Consider the following 20,034-nt stretch of genomic DNA (forward strand, 5'->3'; position numbering starts at 1 on the left):
TAGCTGACATGCGCGAGCGGTAGGGGCGTGTCCCTCCTCAGCCCCTCCCATTGAGGCACGCTCATGCTCTCGCCAGTCTCTCAAATCTCGCGATTTTTGCCAGGGGGAACCGACTAGTGTGGAGAGCTCGAGAACGGGAGCGCGGGTGGGAGGGCCTGGCGCTAGGGGACCGCGGCTGGCTTATCCCGTGCTGTGGTTGGTACTTCGCCCTCGGGTCGCCCGGATCAATCTTGCCAATGGGTGACTGGGACAATTCAGCGGGTAGAAAATCTTGAGGGCCTGAGGATTTTCCTAGGCTCCGCCCTCTTCCTGTTCGGCGACCTGGGCGTCTGGACCACCGAGGGGGAAGGGCAGCTTGCGCTGCCGTGGGGAGCGCTCTGCGCATGCGCGCGCGCGCTTCTGCATTTAGGAAGCCTGGGGAGCAGCGGTGTGCAGGGAGATGAGCGGGGCAGGCGCAGTGCTCTGTCTCTGCTACCTGACATTCCTGGCTGTACGCTGACCCTCCCCGCCCAGCCAGCAGCCCCTTCCCGAGAGGCTGTGGTCTATAGCCTCTGTTGGTTTTCACGGCAGGACCAGGCACGAAAGTAAGCGAACCTCGATCCTGAGGTCTTCCCTCTCCACTCACCTTGTACTCTCCACCCCCACCCTCCAGCAGAGTGTGTCTGGGTTTCTCAGAGAAGTTTTGCATGAAGGGAAAATGCGTTTGAAAGCTGGAATAGCCGGATCGTTAAAAGTCAGTTCCTTCGATGATCACTTTTACTCTGCTAACCTTACGGTTTTCGAATGTGGGTTGTTTTTTCAGTAGAGGATTTTATTAGCGAGGCGAGGGAGTCTTGATGGAAAAAAGTTCTAAAAGTTCCTTCTTTCCAGCTGTGTGATGACAGCGACTATGTTTTTGTGTTCTAAAGCATAAATGACTGATGTTTCTAAAGCTGAGGGAGAGAATGAAGTTGGGGTCCTTATCCTAATGCGGTTAGCCTTAATTAAGTTGTGGGCTTTTCCTTGTGCAGTCACTCTTTACTGTGAATTCTTTCCCATCCCCACCTTTTCTGAAGCCTCTAAGGCTTTGGGAGGAGGAAGCCGGAAAATGGTAGCTTGGCTTGATTTGGGGGTTGATTTATATGTGATTGATGTCTATTAGTGGGCACTATTAAAGTATTTGGAGTATTTGTTGCTTGTTATGTAAGAGAGTCAAATACATTTATATGTAAAAATGTTTTCTTTTGACAATTTTAAGTTATTTAAAAGCAGACCAATATGTGTGAACTGTAATTTTGTCTGTGCCAGGTAGAGTGAGAATTAATCTGCTGTAGCTCATTCATTGAATTGATAGTTACTTTCTCATCATAATCTCATTAAATCTTGTGCTTTGTTAAATGCAGTTCTTTGAAGACTGATTACTCATGTCCCTACCAATTCTTGAGGAAAAGACGCACTTTTTAGAAATAATTTAGACTATTAAATGTTACATGTAAGACACTTGGCTAATATGTTTTTCCCCTTACAGCTTGAAACAAAATGAAGATTTTTTCTGAATCTCATAAAACAGTGTTTGTTGTGGATCATTGCCCTTACATGGCAGAGTCTTGCAGACAGCATGTCGAGTTTGATATGCTGGTGAAGAATAGGACCCAAGGAATCATCCCATTGGCCCCCATATCTAAATCATTGTGGACTTGCTCAGTAGAATCATCTATGGAATATTGTAGAATAATGTATGATATATTTCCTTTTAAAAAGCTGGTGAGTGTGAAGTACAAGTAAAATTGTGATGGGGGAGTTATCCAACTGCCTGAATATATTGTTTTATATATGAATTTGCTATAGATTTGACTTACAATAGTTTGTTTACTACATTAAAAAGGAAACTGTGTAGCACTCCCCTTTGGGATTAACACATTACGTGCGTTTAATTGGGGCCAACAACAGCGACAATTATGGAGCACTTCCCTGTACCAGGAATGTTCCAAAATGCCTCCTATGTATTAATTCACAGTGGTCCTATGAAGTAGATGTTGTAATTAATGGGGACATTATATATTCAAAATATATAATTGCCACTGTGGAACAGATACTGACCGTGTTGTTAATATCTGTTACCAGCCAAAGAGAAGTGATGTTGGTTGTCAGCCATATGTTCATTTGACTATCAGCCTTATTTATTACTGCCAGGTCGAGGTGCAGAAATTCACTTAAAGAGAAGAAAATTGTTTTGAGTCACACAATTCCTTAGCAGCACAAATTAAGTGACTTGTTAGGTATATTAATGTATGTGTAGTACAATGCTACAGGATTTGACCGTATTAAAAGGAAGACGCTTAAGAATGCTAAGTGGAAATTGTTTTTATCAATAAAAAGAAATTAGGAAGTTGATAGAATTTCCAAGTATGAAGATTGTCTTCAGGTTTCAGAATCTCAGGTAGTTTATTTTGAGAAAGTCATTTGGTTACCACAAATGGGTGATTTGCTTTCTGTCTCATTTGCTGCAGCCCTAGCCAGTTCTTAGACAAGGTAGGGACAGTAAGAGTGAACACACAGAGTTGTTGTTAAACATTCAGATATATTCCCAAATAAAATACAAGCTGCTTTTTAACCCCTGTTAATGTAATATATGTGTAATGAGAAGAAACTTACATATTGATTCAGGACACTAGCTTTCAGTCTGTGACCTTAATTCTGTTACTTAATCTCTCCAAGTCTCAGTTTCCTCCTATGTCAGCATAACACGTACTTCCTATGATTGTTGTAAGATTTCAGTGAGAGAACATAAAGTAGCAGTAAAATAATACCAATGTCAGTAAACCTTAAAAGAAGACCAGTTATTAAACTTAAGGGAAATAACTATTTCTTGAATGTTAAGAAGAGATCATACATCAAGGAGAAAGAATCTTACTCGATTCTCAAAAGAAGCATAAATCTTACCCTTCACCCAAAAGGGAGTATAGTCAACATTAGATATATTTTCCGATATTTTTTTGTCATTATCATCTCACTTGATAGAGTTTTCTGCTTGCATTTTACTTTAAAATTTAGAATAAAGTCCAAAGTGTTGCTTTGACTTTCAGTGCCCTATAGGAGAAGACTATTGCCTTTTTTCTAACTACTCCTCTGCCCACTCTGATCTTCACCCCTTTGAGGCTATACTTTTAGAGATGTTTACATTTGCTGTTTGCTGTACCTGGGATCTTCCAGCCTCAGTGCTTTCCCGGTCTCGTTTCTTCTGGTTATTTTGTGTACCCCTCAGTTGCCAATTCCCTAAAGAGCCCTGCCCTGACCGCCCACTCTGAAGGAGCAAACTAGCTTCTTTCCCAAGGCATCTGGTGCTCTTCAAAATGGTCTTGATCATTTATTGCTTTGTTTGTGTCTTCGCGGCAGGGCCTTCTATCTTACCACAGCCCCATGGCCCTAGCCTTCCCTGCATTTTCAGTGGCAGAACTGTTCTGTTCATCCCTGTCTGCCGTGTCCCCAGTGCCAAGAACAGCACCTGGCATGTACTAGGCTTTCTGTCATTGGAAAATGAATGAATCAGTCAGCAAAACAGTGCTAGAAATGCAGGTTATTGTTTATTTATTTTTAGAAACTGCATGTTATTTTAAAATATAATGTGGCTAAGGGGAATTGAAGTTGAATGCTAATTATTCCTTTGAAATCTTTTAGGTGAATTTCATCGTAAGTGACTCTGGAGCACATGTTTTAAATTCTTGGACTCAGGAAGACCAAAATTTGCAGGAGGTATGGTTAGGTTTCGAGCTGTGGCCATTTCAGAAAATTACCTGAATGTGATAATACTTTCCTTAAAAATGATTTAAAATATATATTATCAGTGTAGTTTTAAAACACCAACTAATACTGAAAGAAAAACAGCTATCTCTGTTCCAGTGTTTTCGTAATTCCTAGAAGCAAACTTTTCTCTTAAGCTCCACTAGTTTCCACTTCCATATTTTTAAAGAACACATTTTTACTATTTGTGGCATTGTTGATTTATCTGTCATTATTGTTGATAAGGATTTATTCTTTATCTTCTCCCTTACACATGTCACTGTGTCTGTCTCCTTCCTCCCTCCCCCATTTTCTCATTATTGATAAATCAGAATTTTTGGTTAATTCAAAATTCCATGTGTGCATTGAAATGTCTGCATACTTTGTTATTCACAGGTACGCCAAGTAGTGTAGTGATCATTAGCATTGTTGTTATTTCTATTCTTGTGCAACTATTTGCTTATTCCTGGAACTTATAATTGACCTTTTTTATAGCTTAATTTGCTTAGTTTTCTGTGTATATGCTGATGGTTTTCCTATGTCTTTATAAAACTTCTCAATATCTTTATCATAAATGTGTCAGAAATTTAGCAGTATCATTTGTTTCTTGGCATGTAGCATTCCACCCCAGTCGGAACTGACTGCTTTCTAGGCTTGGTGCACTGTTCTCTATTTTTCACATCCCATTTTTTTTCTTTTTCTTCGTGTAATCTCTTGTTTCTGTAGCGCCTAATATCCAGAATCCCTATGCCTTACCTTACGCTGTATTGATAGTTGGAATATAGAAATCTCAGTTTGGAAATAATTGTTTCCTCAAAATTCTGAGGGCACTGCTGCACTGTTTCATATCTTCCAGTGTTGTTGAGAAGTCTAATATAATTTCTTCTTCATTATTTCTCTCTGAAAATTTAGAAAAACTAAAGAATATTTTTCCCCTTTTATATTAATATATTACTCAATAGTGTGCATTGGTGCTGGTTTTTTTCATCCATTGTGTGAGGCTTTCTAGTCCTCAGGACAGTTTCCTATGTTTAGTAATGCTGTGTGTCTTTCTAGAATCCCTTTTAGTGGGATGTTATATCTCCTGGATTAAATTCCTTATTTTTCTCATTGTCCTCATTGTTGTACATTCTGAGCCATTTTACCCATTTCCTCTTAACCTTTAAATGGAATGTCTTAGTTGTATTTTTAATTTTTTTTTTTAAGATTTATTTATTTATGCATACAAGAGCCAGGGTGCAGGCCAGAGGTGTGGGGGGTGAGAGGATTCACCAGAGCGGGGAACAGAACAAGCAGATAGACCAAAGTACACTGCTGAGGGGAGCAGCAGGCGAGTCAGGAGAGGCCCGCTGCGCCATGAGGATTGCTCCCTGGCCGGCCGGGGATCAAACTCATGCTGCAGAGGCTTCCGGGTGGCTTCATAGGTTGCATTGTAACCCCTTGCGCCACCTGGGATGCCCTGTATTTATAATTTCTAAACACTCTTCTGCTCTAATTATATCCATTCGTTAATAGTAGTCAGTAATTTTTAAAATTTTTAATATTTTCTACAATTTTTTTTAAAAAGATTTATTTATTTATGCATACAAGAGCTAGGGTACAGGCCAGAGGCGCAGGCGGTAAGAGGATTCACCAGAGACAGAGTGGGGAACAGAACAGGCAGATTGACCAAAGTACACTGCTGAGGGGAGCAGCAGATGAGTCAGGAGAGGTCTACTGTGCCATGTGGGTAGCTCCCTGGCAGGCTGGGAATCAAACTTGTGCTGTAGTGGCTGCGGCTAGCTTCATAGGTTGCCTCTTAACCCTTGCGCCACCAGGGAGGCCCCTACAATGTTTATTCCAGTATTTTTAATACTCCCTTTTTTTTTTTTAAAGATTTATTTTATTTTTATTTATTTAATTATTTATACAAGCATTGGGTACAGTCAGAAGCGCAGGAGGGTGAGAGAATCCGCCAGAGCAAGGAGCAGAGCAGACAGAAGGACCGAAGTGCACTGCTGCGGGGAGCAGCGGGCGGCAGGAGAGGTCTGCATGCCATGTAGGACCCTCCTGCGGTGGCCGGGTAGCAGCCGGGGATCGAACTGGCGCTGCAGAGGCTGCGTGCAGCTTCGCAACCCAACACTCAACCGCTGTGCCACCGGGGAGGCCCTAATACTCCTTCTTAACCTCAGAAGTCTCACATGTTTATTCATGTTCACTAGTACTTGCTTTGTTGAATCATTCTCTCTGTAAACACCTAGTATTTGTCTTTGTTAGTCTGACTTGGTTTACTGCTACTCCTTCCAGTTTGCTGTAAATGGCAGCAATTCATCTTTCCTTAGGGTTGAATGATATTTTATAGTGTGGATAGACCACATCTTAATCTAGTCTTCTATCAGTGGGCACTTAGGTGGTCTCCACATTTTAGCTATTATTGTAAATAATGCTGCACTAAACAATGTAAAACATAAAATTTTTCGAGTTGATAATTTCATGTTATTTAGATAAATGCCCCAGAGTGGAATTGCTAGTCTGTGCGCTATTTCCTTTTTCAGTTTTTTAAGGTATATGCAGATGACTCTCCCAAATGACTGCACCAGTTGCATATTCCCACCAATAATGTAATAGCATTCCTTTTTCTCCACATCCTTTACAGCACTTGTTGTTGGGGGTCTTTTTAATATGTGCCTTTCTCACAGGTATGAGATTGATAACTCACTGTGGTTTTCACGAGCATCTGTCATAAAAAGTGGTGATGCTCTTTGTGTCTACGCAACCATCTTCTTCTCCCTTTCTTCTAATAAATCTAACCCTTTTGTATATTAAAAAAAATTGATGATGAATAATTATGTCCATTTTGTCATGTATTTGTTTTATGGGTATAATTTTTTAATCTGAAGGCTTATTATAGGTAAAATTATAGTTGAACTTTTCTTCTCCCTCTGTTTTCAGAGTTCTTTTCAGATTAAGGCTATTCTTAAATGCCTGCTAATATTTGGTTGTGTGACCTTATTTAGAAGTAAGGCACCAAGCACATTAGAAGGGCTGCATCTCGTGTGGTAGGTATTGCTGAGTAGACTTCACTTTGGCTTAAGCTACATTCACTGGGGGACCTCCAGATATCAGAATTGGCAGCTCACCTCTCTAGGACTATTCAGGGTCTCTGGCAAAGAACTTTCGCTCTTCTACTTGTGTGCTATAAATAAAGGGGATTTTCAGCCTTCTGGGAGCCAGGGCAGAGGATGGGTGCTAACATTCAATAGGCAGATTTCTGCTCAATTTTTTTGGTTTTGGTCAAGTACTGTGCTTTCTGAACTAGTAGTGATTAGCTGCTTGTTACTATTTAAATTTAAATTACTTAAAATCAAGTACAGTAAAAATCCACTTTCTCAGTACCAGAGCTAGTAATGACACATAGATAGTGCCTCTATATTGGACAGCACAAAAGGAGAACATCTCCACCCTCACACAAGGTTCCACTGGGCGATGCTGGTTTGGTGTCTTAGTCACTCTCCACCATGCTTTGTGGTTTCTGTACTTGGTACCTTTCATTCAATTCCTCATGGAATTTCATTGTGAACGGGAGTCAGAGGCGCTATGGTGAGGAGGGGATAGAAAATCACTTACGAGGATGGAGTGGTAGTAAGATCTGCAAGTCAAGTACTTCTTGAAAGACTTCAAACCACCCATAACCTCACCCTGGTTTCTGTGGCACTAGATGCCTTCTTGTCCTGGAGGACATATCATCTCACTTTCTCTCCCCTGTAGGGGTAGATTTCACCTTAGTCCTAGTAAGTTCATTATATTCTTACATCCATGCCATTGAATGGAATGGAATGAGTTTTTTGTTGTCTCTTCCATTCTCTTCATCTTTGTGTTTATTGTTTACGTCCCTTTACCTTTGACTAATGGTTTTTTTTTTTTAAAGACTTATTCATACAAAGCTGGGGTACAGGCCAGAGTTGTGGGGGGGTGAAAGGATTCACTAGAGACAGAGTGGGAAACAGAACAGGCAGATTGACCGAAGTACACTGCTGAGGGGAGCAGCAGGTGAGTCAGGAGGAGACGTCTGCTGTGCCATGTGGGTAGCTCCCTGGCTGGGGATTGAACTCGTGCTACAGCCACCAGGGAGGCCCTGGCTAATGTTTTTTTAATTTAAATACCTTAAAAAGAATTAAATGCCTTCATTAACAGTTTTAGTGGAGTTCTAGGAGAGAACAGAAATAGATCTACACTTAAACCCATCAAGTTCATGTTTTTAAACCATTGTTTGTCTAAGGGTATTCAGTTTGTGGTAGATTATGGTTTTATTATTTAGTTGGACAGACTTTAATTTGCAAGGTTTTTCACTGGTGAATATGAACATGAGAGATTGGCAATAGTGAAATGTTTGAATACATTATTTGAATTATTTAATAATTAAATATTTCTGTTAGTGGATATTCTTTAGTGGAAATAATCCCATCTAAATGTGTTTTAAATGGAACACTTTATTTATTTATAGAAAGATTAATTTATGTATTTATTTATTTATACAAGCACTGGTTATAGTCAGAAGCGCGGGAGGGTGAGAGAATTCACCAGAGCCAGAGCAGGGAACAGAACAGGCAGACTGACGAAATACACTGCTGAGGGGAGCAGCAGGCGCCGAAGGGGAGGTCTGCACGCCATGTGGGACCCTCGCTGGCGGCCAGGGATTGAACCTGCGCTGCAGAGGCTGTGGGCAGCTTCACAGCCCAGCGCTCAACTGCTGCGCCACCAGAGGAGGCCCTTGAGTAGGTTTTTATTGGTTTGCCTATTGCATTTATATCACTCTAGAATGTTCTTTATTCTTTCATTACTTGAAAAAATATTATTAAGATTGCATACATTCCCCCTCTGTTGTCTTTTTGAAATGGCAGGTTTTCTGCTTTGCTTCTTTCAAGAGGTACTGTGAAAGAAGCTTGAAGCCTCTGTAGTTGTGTATGAATAAAAGTAAGTACACATTTGCATAGCTCTTCCTGCTGCACCTCTGCAGTGCAGTGAAGGTGTTTATTTGATAATGGCAGGTGTTTGGTTATAAGAGGAATTGCTGCTTCCCTCTCTTTTTTAAGGTGAAGGTACTTCACTCACTGCTTTTAAATTGTGAACAGAAGGGGAAACTACCCTGTGAGGCAACTTTATGGCAAATCACTGGTGTTTAAGATCGTATAAAATAATCAACGTTTTATATGAATTATGTATAATCATGTATGTTAACATATTTAATATCTAGCTTTAGCTGTCTTTTTCACACCTTTCCCTAGTATTGTGAATAATCATGACTAACAAGTGAAGTGAATTGATTGAAGAATGAGCTAGAAGGATTGTAGACATTTTTTGCTTCAACTCCTTCACCTTGTAGGTGAAGGAACTGAGACCCACAGGGGCCAAAAGGTGTTTGTCTTAGGTAACTTTGATTACAGTACACAACTATCCTATCCATCTTAAATATTATTGCCAAAATTGTTAGATTTCAGCAGTTTGGTCTTGTTTTTGTTGGTCAAATTAAATCAAGTTTGGAAAGTATCCTACATTAGTGTGGCATCGTTTCTATTATTTTCACTTCAGACTAGGACAAGGTTTAGGACAGAATGACCAGCATCATACTGTGATAAATGTAGAGCCAGAGCTTTAGTCCCTATCCATTAGATTCCAGAAGTTCAGCTTGCTTTCTCTTGCTTTACCTGACCACAATAGCCATCCCCTAAAAAGCTAATTTTTATGGTGGTTTTCCTCCTGTGTACTAGGGACTTCATATAGTCTTTCATACAAAGCATTTTTTAATTTCTTTTTTGAAACTTTTTATAAATAGGGAAAACCTGTGTGCTTTAAAAATAAAATGTACAGGGCCTCCCCTGGTGGCGCAGCGGTAGAGCGCCGGGCTGCGAAGCTGCCCACAGCCTCTGCAGTGCCTGTTCCATCCCCTGCCACCGGCGAGGGTCCCACATAGCGTGCAGACCTCTCCTGCTGCGCCCGCTGCTCCCCTCAGCAGTGTATTTCGTCAGTCTGCCTGTTCTGTTCCCTGCTCTGGCTCTGGCGAATTCTCTCACCCTCCTGTGCTTCTGACTGTACCCAGTGCTTGTATAAATAAATAAATCTTTTAAAAAAAAATGTACATAGACATATACATGTATACATACGTAATCATCTCCATACCAATGTGTATGTATAAATATAAAGCAAGCCTTAGGACACTTCCCCCTCATTCCCTATCCAGTGAGCACTATATTAGCATCTCCTCACACCACTATGGGGGCTAAGTGTGCATCTCCTACCCGCCCAGCCTTCAGTGAAGCTGAAGTGGGCATATTTAACCACAGATGTTGGCAAACATGACAAATTAGGACTTTCTTCTCCTTTGGAGAGCAGGGTAACCAGCACCTCACTGTTTATCCCGACCAGCAGTAGCTATTTCTGGGTCCTTCCAGAGTATCTTCATGCATATACAAAGCAGAGTTCCCTTACTTAATTCTTTTTCAAGGTAGTTTTGACTGTTCTGGGTCCCTTGCAATTCCATAGAATTTTAGAAACAGCTTGCTGATTTCTGCAAAGAAGTCAGCTGAGACTCTGACAGGTTTTGTTTAATCCGAAGTTCAGTTTGTATAATTTTGCCATTTTAACAATAGTAAATCTTCCAATCCATGAACATGTTTTTTAATTCATTTAATTTTTAATTTATTTCAACAATGAATGTTTTGCATTTTTCAGAGCACATGAATTGCATTTCTTTTGTTAAATTTATTCCCAAGTATTTTCTCTTTTTGGTGCTGTTATAAATGAAATTGTTTTCTAAATTACACTTTGGGGTTTATTTTAAGTGTATATAAATACAGTTCTTTTTTTTTTTAAAGATTTATTTATACAAGAACTGGGGTACAGTCAGAAGTGCGGGGGGATTGAGAGAATTCACCAAAGACAGAGCAGGGAACAGAACAGGCAGACGGACCGAATACACTGCTGAGGGGAGCAGTGGGCAAGGCAGGAGAGATCTGCCGTGCCATGTGGGTTTCTTCCTGGCCGGCTGGGAATCAAACCAGTGCTGCAGAGGTTGCGGATAGCTTCACAGTGCGGCACTCAACCCGCTGCACCACCAGGGAGACCTTATGGTTCATTTTTGTCCATTGACACATACTCTGCAACTTTGCTGAGCTTGCTTATATTTCTAATTGTTCTTTACCGGGTTCCTTAAGATTTTCTACATATAAAATCATGTCATCTGCAACATAGCGATAGTTGTACTTCTTCCTTTTTAATAAGATGCCTTTTATTTCTTTTTCTTTCCTAATTACCCTGGTTAGCACCTTAGATACTGTTGAAAAGAAGGGGTGAGAGTGGATATCCTTCCTCTGCTCCTGATCTTAGCAGGAACACATCCAGTCTTCACCATTAAGCATGGTGTTATTGTTTAGGTCTTTTCTAGATGCTTTTTATGTGCTTGAGAAGTTCTCTTCTGTTTCTATTTTGTTGAGTGTTTTTCTCATGAAAGGTCTTCAGTTATTTCAAATGTTTTTACTGTGTTTGTGGAGACGGTCATGTGAATAAAATATTTTTTCATGAGTATGATATTTACATTAACTGATTTTCACATATTAAATCAACGTTGCATTCCTGAGATAAGTCCCAGTTGGTCATAGTATATAATTCTTATTATGTGTTGCTGGATTTAGTTTGCTAGTATTTTACTGAGGACAGCTGTATCCATATTTATAAGTTATGTTAGTCCACAGTTTTATTTTCTTGTGATGACTTTGACTTGTGCATACTTTTTTATACTTTTTTTAAAGATTTATTTATTATTTATGCATACCAAAACTGGGGTACAGGCCAAAGGTGTGGGGATGAGAGGATTCACCAGAGACAGAGTGGGGAACAGAACAGGCAGATTGACTGAAATACATTGCTGAGGGAAGCAGTGGGTAAGACAGGAGAGGTCTGCTGCACCATGCGGGTACCTCCCTGGCCCGGGATCGGACTTGTGCTGCAGTGGCTGCAGGCAGCCCCATAGGCTGCGTCTTAACCTTTTGCACCACCAGGGAGGCCCTTGTGCATACTGTTTTGTCAACATAACTGTTTTTCCTTTTTCTTAGCTAATGGCAGCGTTAGCTGCTGTTGGACCTCCTAACCCACGGGCAGATCCAGAATGTTGCAGTATTTTGCACGGACTGGTTGCAGCAGTGGAAACCCTTTGTAAAATCACAGAATATCAACATGAGGCTCGTACTCTATTAATGGAGAATGCAGAACGTGTTGGAAATAGAGGACGGATAATCTGCATTACTAATGCAAAAAGGTGAGATGCTGTTCATAGTAATCCTTTCGTTGACAGAATTTATAGTCCTTTTACAATTTTATTTTAAAAAACAAGACCAAAAAAAAAAAAGACCAAAAAAAAAAAACAAGATCAACATGTGGGCATTTAAGCATATCCCAAATAACCTTTCTAATATTAAAAGTGTGTTTAGCCTATTCTAAAATACTCTTCCCAATGAAAACTGTTTAGTGCATTGTCATCTTGTAGGTCGCTCTGCTTTGTTCTCACTAGTCTTTCAGCTGGTTGTTTGGTATTGTGCATCAGCATCTGAAGATAGTCCTTACTGAAGTGATTTTAATTGTCTAAAACAGCATCCTGCAGTTGGATCGCATGTAAAGTTTTTTCTCTTCCTGTTTCCTCCTTGAAATTTGTTTTATCTTTTTATGTCACAGTGATAGTCATGTGAGAATGCTTGAGGACTGTGTCCAGGAGACAATTCACGAGCACAACAAGCTTGCTGCAAATTCGGATCAGTGAGTATAGACTATGAGTGAAGTACACAAGCTGTTTACTAGTCGTAGGTACTCATTATTGTTATCACCTATACTTTTAATAGAATTGTAGCATTCCCTTGAATCCTCTGCTCAAGCCAAACATGAGTAAAAAATATTTAACGTTTTCACTAGAAACATTTTTCCCATTTTCTCTTTCACTTTACGATTTTACTTTTTTCCCCACAGGAAAGGTGATCTGAAGGTTAAAACAGTACATTTAGAATGCACGTTTGTTGGCTTGCTCATTTTCTGTGTTACAGATTTGTAAATGGGCAACTTGTTGGAGGTATTATCCAGTAATATCAACTCAAAACATAATACCTTGTAGTAAATGACTTTTGATTGCCTTAATGCAGAATTTTGCTGACACAGTAAGATGTTGTGTTCCATGCATGAAGTTTTTAAAAAGAAAAAAGAGAGCATTAAGGGCATGTTTGGGGCACCTGCATCGTGGAGTCTATATTGGATCAAACTCTTACTAATTTGCTTATGTGGATTTTTGGTGGTGTTAATGAGTAGGATTATTCTAAGAAAAGCATGCCATGGTAGGAGTGAACTGTCATTTCTTCTCTCAAACAGTGTAGTTAGGAAGATTATAATATCTACTTAGATATATATAGAGAAAGCAAGTATAGCTAATAGGTAGTGAATCTAGGTTCAGGATATGTAAGTGTTTAAGTGAATAGTACTTCTCTTTCAACTTTTCTGTAGATTTGAAAATTCCAAAATAAAAGTTGGTGGAAATTTTTAGTGTTACAAATCTTATGTTCTTAGAAATAGTCAATTCCAAATAATGGTTAATGTTAATATGATTTTGCCCTTAAAAATATGAGTTGATAAAAATTAATACATAATAATTTTCTCTTTGGCACTTATTTATTTTTTTAAAGATTCATTTATTTATTTATACAAGCATTGGGTACAGTCAAAAGCGCGGGAGGGTGAGAGAATTCACCAGAGCCAGAGCAGGGAACAGAACAGGCAGAGTGACGAAACACACTGCTGAGGGGAGCAGCGGGCGAGACCGGAAAGGTCTGTCGTGCCATGTGGGACTCTCGCCGGCAGCCGGGGATGGAACCGGCGCTGCAGAAGATACAGGCAGCTTTGCTGCCCAGCAGTCAACCGCCGTGCCACCTGGGAGGCCCTCTTTGGCACTTATTTACTGAAAATTATGCTTGATTATAAAAATTTTCCTTTTCTCTTTCAAACACAGGAAATTGTAAAATTAATGTGAATTATTCATGAAATATTCATATAAGCAAGGCAAAATACAGTCTTCCTAAGTATTTAGCTTATGTGTTAACAGTAGCATCTGATTGTTACAGACTATTCTAGTATATTCTAGTATATTAAACATGTAATAATTTACCTTCCTGAATCTTTTTTTTTTTTTTTTGTGGGACCCTCACCCTTGGCCGGGGAACGAACCGGCGTCACAGAGGCTGAGGGCAGCCTCGCAGACCAGCGCTTAACTGCTGCGCCACCAGGGGAGGCCCACCTTCCTAAATTCTTTACATCAAATACATTGTTACATTTTAAGTGAAAAGTTTTTCTTTCAGTCTCATGCAGATTCAAAAGTGTGAGCTGGTATTGATCCATACCTACCCTGTTGGTGAAGACAGCCTTGTATCTGATCGTCCTAAAAAAGAGGTAATGGGAAGAATTAATGGAAGAAAAAAATCATTGTTATAACAAGAAATGCTGAAAAGGTTTATTGTTGAAATGACCATATTGCCAGCATTTTCTGCCAAGAACGTATTTAGTGGGTGGTTTTTTTTTTTTTTTTTTTTTTTTTTTTGGTGTTTTTTTTTTTTTTAATTTAAAAAACAGGTTTATTAGAGGGACAGAAAAGTAAAGTACATTTATGTAGACACAAGCGGGCAGGAAGAGCTGCCCCAAAGGGACAGGCGTACTGAGAGAGGCCTGCATGGTTGCAGGTGGGTGGCCTTGAGAAGAGCTGCCTCTGCTGAGGGAGGTCAATGAAGAGAGTCCCGGAATGGTACAGGTCACAGGCAGGCAGGAGGCTGCCGCCCTGCAGAAGCATCTGCAGTCACAGGTGGGCAGATGGAGTGCTGCCATATTTAGTATTTTGCAAAGCAACCTGTAAGGCAGAACACCTAGGTTGGTTCTTTACATTATAACTGTGGATTTTAAAGTGTTTTCTCTTTTGCTTGCCTACTGACAATTGTTTATTTTTATTAAATGCATTATAAAACTATATACAGTTTATACTGCTCCTTAAATTTCAAGTAGTTTAATGTATTTCAGTTGCTTTGATGACTTATATCAAAATCTTTTCCCCCCTCATTAGAATAGCAGTGCACTCTATCACAGTAATATAATCTAATAAGGGCCTCTCTTGGTGGCGCAGCGGTTGAGCGCTGGGCTCCAAGGCTGCCCACAGTCTCTGCAGCCCGGTTCATTCCCCGGCCACTAGCAGGGGTCCCACAAAAAAAAAAAATTATAATCTAATAAAAATTCATTTTACCCATCCATATGCGGCAGAAACTAATTTCCAGCCTTGGTCTTACTTTTTAATAAATTTGAACAGTTTTAAAGGAAAAGATAAGGCTGCTGATTATTACGTTTTTATACAATATTCTCCATCAATGATTTTTGTTTAGAAATATGAATGTATTTATTTGTTCATATTAAATGTTTTCGTTGATGTGTTCTGATTTTTTATTTAGCGTTATTAAGTGTTCTACCTTAGTCTATAAATTTTTTGTAATGAAGCGATTTTTTTTAGGTCATTATCCTTGTGTTTTTAGATGATTTTCTGTGTAAGGTCCCTTTTTACTTTTTTCCGCCTCTTTTGATAATGTGCCAGGATGTTGGTTTCACTTCTTTGATAACTAAAAAATTTCTTTAAATATAATTTCCCTGGAATAAGTAAAATTTTCTATTACCTCGTAGCAAATGGCTTGATTGCCGTAATGCAGTTTTTTGGTGACACAGTAAGATGTTTGCGGCAGTTTCCACCATCTTTGTAACAAGCAGTCTTTTTCTGCAGGAGTTTGTCCTCTACACAAAATGAGCTATTTTTCTACAGTATTTTTATGGGCCACTTAATATCTATTTTGCATATAGATAAACATAAATTGAAATTGTAAGTTAAAAAGGATATTTAGGTCAAAGACCTCCTCTTTAAGTTCAAGAGGACAGGGACTTTGCCTGTTCGCTGCTGTTTCTTCCAAACCCTCACACACAAGTTTTGGCATACAATATAGTAAGTTCTGCTTCATAGGTATCTGTTGAATAAAAAATTATTGTTAAAATAAGTATCATGGTTAATTAATGAACCTGTTTATTTTTCCAAATTCTAAAAATTAAAAATGCTTAACTTTTATGGGTTGAAATAAAATATTTTGCACTAGGTTGCAGTGTATTAATGTTTTATGGGTTTTGTTTTGTTTTTTATACTTTTCTGTAGTTGTCCCCAGTTTTAACCAGTGAAGTTCATAGTGTCCGTGCAGGACGGCATCTTGCTACCAAATTAAATATTTTAGTACAGCAGCATTTCGACTTGGCTTCAACTACTATTACAAATATTCCAATGAAGGTAGGCAGTTCTTTTTCCTGTTATTATGGATGATTCTGCTTTGCTTTTTAAATATTTGTTTGATGTATATTACTATTTTAATTGAACCTTAACTTTTTCTTCCCATATCATATTTTCTGTTTTGCTAGCCCACATTCAATGTCTTTGACCAGGTCAGTAAAACTGAAAAGCAACAAGAAAGGATCACAGAACAAAATGCCATTTTTTTTTCTAATAAAAAGAGTCCATTATCAGCTTTTTTGTAATTTAATTATGTTTTCATTATTTTCATCAAAATATAATATTTCTCTTAAATTACTTTTTCTGTGATTCTTTTCTGACAGTGTGTTATTAGATTTTACTTACTTTGATTATTCTAGTGCATCTTTATTTCTTATATTTTCATTCTTGGCCACTTGGTATAAAGGTGTTTGTAAATTATAGATCTAACTAGAGGCAAATAGCTCGAGGCTGGAAGGAATTTTATACTTGAACTAAAAAACCATTGATGTGCATCTTATGATTTTTTACTAATGGGTTTTTAAAGGACTCTTTCACTATCTGTTCATTTTCATTTTTTATTTTAAGATTTATTTATTTATGCATAGAACAGCTGGGGTGTAAACCAGAGGTGCGGGGACCGGGGGTGGGGGGGGGGTGGAGTGGTGAGAGGATTCACCAGAGACAGAGTGGGGAGCAGAAAGGCATATGTACTGAAATACACTGCTGAGGGGAGCAGTGGGTGAGACAGGAGAGGTCTTCTGTGCCATGTGGTTTAGCTCCCTGACCAGGGATCAGACTTGTGCTGCAGTGGCTGTGGATAGCTTCCTAGTACTGAGACTTAACCCTTTGCGCCACTGGGAGGCCCCCATTTTCATTTTGAAGTTGTTTAGGACTGACACACTGCCTGGCCCATCATAAGTTTTAAATGTTCTTCTACTGAGTGGAGTTAAATTCAGTTTTATTGATTATGTTAAAAATATAAAATAGCCACTAAAAATTCAAATTCACTTTTTATAAGTCTGATTTCACTTTTCCCCACAATATCATGAATACTAAATTGCATGAGCAATATTATCTTTTCATTATTAATTTCTTCCTAATTCCATTGGCTGGCTCTAATAGAAATTAATAGGCCAACCCAACAGAACAGTTTAGACATAGAAGCATTAAAAAGCAATATGGCACAGTAGGTCTGCTTTAATTGTGTAAAATTTCATGGTTACAAGAAAAATACTTTGAAAGTGACAGGTAGCTTGCTTTACAAATTTGACCAGATTTGTGTGCTGCTGCTGTAAATAAATAGTGTTGAAGTTCTTACTTTTTAGTGAAAACAAGTTACTAAACTTGTTTAGTTTGTATTTGCTACTTTATGTAATTGGTGTTTGCTAATTTATAGTAGGTATTTAAAGATGCTCTTTCCTCCTTTAAACAACTATTTCCCTTTAAACCTACATAAACTATTTCAATTACATATTTTTATAAAAAATGTATTGGCAAAAAAATGCATTTGAAGTAAAAAAAAATTTCTGGATTAGTCATAGGTGTTAATGTAAAAAAAATTGTTCAATACTTTATTACCTATATGTAGCCTGTAATTTTTTTATAGAGGTCACATTGCTGTAGAAACTATTGCATCTTTAAATAGATTAACTTCTGAGCAGACTGTTCTATTATTATAGCTAGTTATTGATGGATGTGTTTGATTTTAAGCAAAAGCAAAGTGATTAATTAATTTAAATATTTTGGAAATGAAGAAACCAATTTTTTTAAATTTTGCTTTAAGGAAGAACAACATGCTAACACATCTGCCAATTATGATGTGGAGCTACTTCATCACAAAGATGCACATGTAGATTTTCTGAAAAGTGGTAAGTATGAGACATGGGAAAGGATTATTTTATAAGATCTAACATATGTGAAAGCATACTAACAGCTTTGAGGGGGTTTTTAATAAACAAGATTAGCTTTAATTTATCCCTTTACAAGTTTATATAATAATATCATCTATTAGTGGCCTATAGTTTTCTATAGACTTAACTTCGGATAAGACTAGGCTAATGGAACAAAGACCAGAGAAGATAGTTACTACATTTAGGAGATAGATTCTCTTTTGCGGCAAATCACCCTGGAAAAGGAAGAGAACAGGAATAATTATAGACTTACGGTTTGCATGGATAAAAATCAGTTGTTTTGTAATTTAGTTACTTTCCTCCTCTAAAATTATTTGACTTAGGTAGGTCGAATCTCCAAAACTGATTTCTGCAACTGTATATAGGCATGGTTTAGGGAAGAAGATTCTGGAATTAGGAGGTAACAAATTTCCGTCCAAGCTTTGTCTCCGACCAGCAAATATCTGGACTGTGGTTTGCACACTTAAAAATTAAAGATGCTGATTTGAGGAATTGTAATTCCATCCATTCCTGAAATTCAGTGAAGTTGCCTTTAACTTTTCATATTTGGTTAAACTCTTGAGAATATTTTCTATGTTACTTGATGCTGTCAGAATTAAATGGTTGACTTGGATCATCTTGTATATATCTTTCCTGAAGTTAATACCATGAACCAATCAAAGCGTTTGTTACTTGTATCAAGAACCTTGGAATTAACCTAATATTAATTCCTAATAGAAAAACTATAATGATAAGTGTATATACTATTATTTAACAGATGAATACAGAGACCTTGGTTTTGAAAATGTCATGTATAGACATTACGAAGAACCTGAGACAATAACAACTTTTAAGATATTTCTAAAACTTAGAAAATGTATTAAAAGTAATCTTTATAACAAACATATCTCTAAATAGTTGTTGATTTGAGTTAGAGCTACATGTATGACACATGGACACCCTGTGTTAAATGCCGTGGTGTCATAGGAACAGCACTGGGGGAACACGGCCTTGTATTTGTTGAAGCCTCTGCATTAGGCAAGCTTTCCACAGGAGGGCACAGTGGTACTGGACTTTGATGAGGACATATACATGAGCCCAGATATCGTCCTTCAGCTCCAGATCCATATATCTTATTGCCTGATTATATCTATTCCATCTCTCTCAGACACCTGAGCTTTGCCCCTGAATGGTCTTCTCATTTTCCCTCTGAGTGGCCTATTGTCTCTCCAGCTCTCAAGGCAGAAATCTCAATCATCTTTGAGACATTTTCTGTCATTCTTATCTAAACCATTGTCACCTTTTCTTATTTTATCTACTAAATGTCTCTCAAGTCCATCCATATCTGCATTTTTAACACTTTACTATCTCCCTAATCCAGCCCATTCTTTTACTTCCCATCAGTTGGTAGCCTCCTAATGGTCTGTCTCTACCCACTCTTGACTTGCTGGCTAGAATAGCTTGCAGAATGCTCATCAGCCTAAACCCTCTAATGATTTTCTTGCTCTAAGGGGAAAGACAGAACTGTTTAGATGTCTCATAAGGCCCTAAAATTTTTGTAAGATCTAAAACTATTCACACCCACTCCTGCCACAATATCTTAGCTTCTGTTTTTATCTTTGTCAGAATACTGTTTTCCTTCATTGCTTTAGTTAATTTCTACACATATTTTCATTTTTCACAGAAACCTTTTCTGATGCCTCAGAAAAGGTCAAGCCTTTTTGTATAGCCGCTCATAGCACTGTATATTTTTTTGAAATTTTGTCAACTTTATAGTTTTTGCATTTGTTCATTATTGTTTTATTAACATCTGTTTACTCTAGATGCTATTTAGGCAAAAATGCTCACTATGACATCTTACTTATTTACTTCCTAGATTCCTCATTTCATGTTTCTTCTAATAGATTTTAGGATTTAGTATAATTAGGTGTTCATTTATCTTTCTTTGAGTACATAACCATGTTATTTTATCATTTAATGGTGTCAGAAGGGAGCAGTTAGTTATAGATGCTTGAAATTAAAAAAGTGTTTGCTATT

The 20,034-nt window shown here is 38.2% G+C and overlaps 1 protein-coding gene across 2 annotated transcripts in view; it reads left to right on the top strand.

The window, feature by feature from the left end:
• Positions 1–108: 108 nt before the first annotated feature.
• Positions 109–20,034, top strand: part of INTS13 (integrator complex subunit 13) — a 37,969-nt gene continuing 18,043 nt past the window's right edge. For both annotated transcript variants that reach the window (XM_037514197.2, XM_037514198.1), the window contains exons 1-8: positions 109–584; positions 1,508–1,743; positions 3,658–3,732; positions 11,847–12,049; positions 12,463–12,543; positions 14,124–14,214; positions 15,998–16,126; positions 17,892–17,976. In XM_037514197.2, coding sequence (XP_037370094.1) covers positions 1,519–1,743; positions 3,658–3,732; positions 11,847–12,049; positions 12,463–12,543; positions 14,124–14,214; positions 15,998–16,126; positions 17,892–17,976 — 889 coding nt within the window. In that variant the 5' untranslated portion in view covers positions 109–584; positions 1,508–1,518. The remainder of the gene's footprint in view (positions 585–1,507; positions 1,744–3,657; positions 3,733–11,846; positions 12,050–12,462; positions 12,544–14,123; positions 14,215–15,997; positions 16,127–17,891; positions 17,977–20,034) is intronic.

This window comes from Talpa occidentalis, unplaced genomic scaffold (assembly GCF_014898055.3).
Source record: "Talpa occidentalis isolate TD23 unplaced genomic scaffold, MPIMG_talOcc4v2.1 talOcc4.16, whole genome shotgun sequence".
NCBI lineage: Eukaryota > Metazoa > Chordata > Mammalia > Eulipotyphla > Talpidae > Talpa > Talpa occidentalis.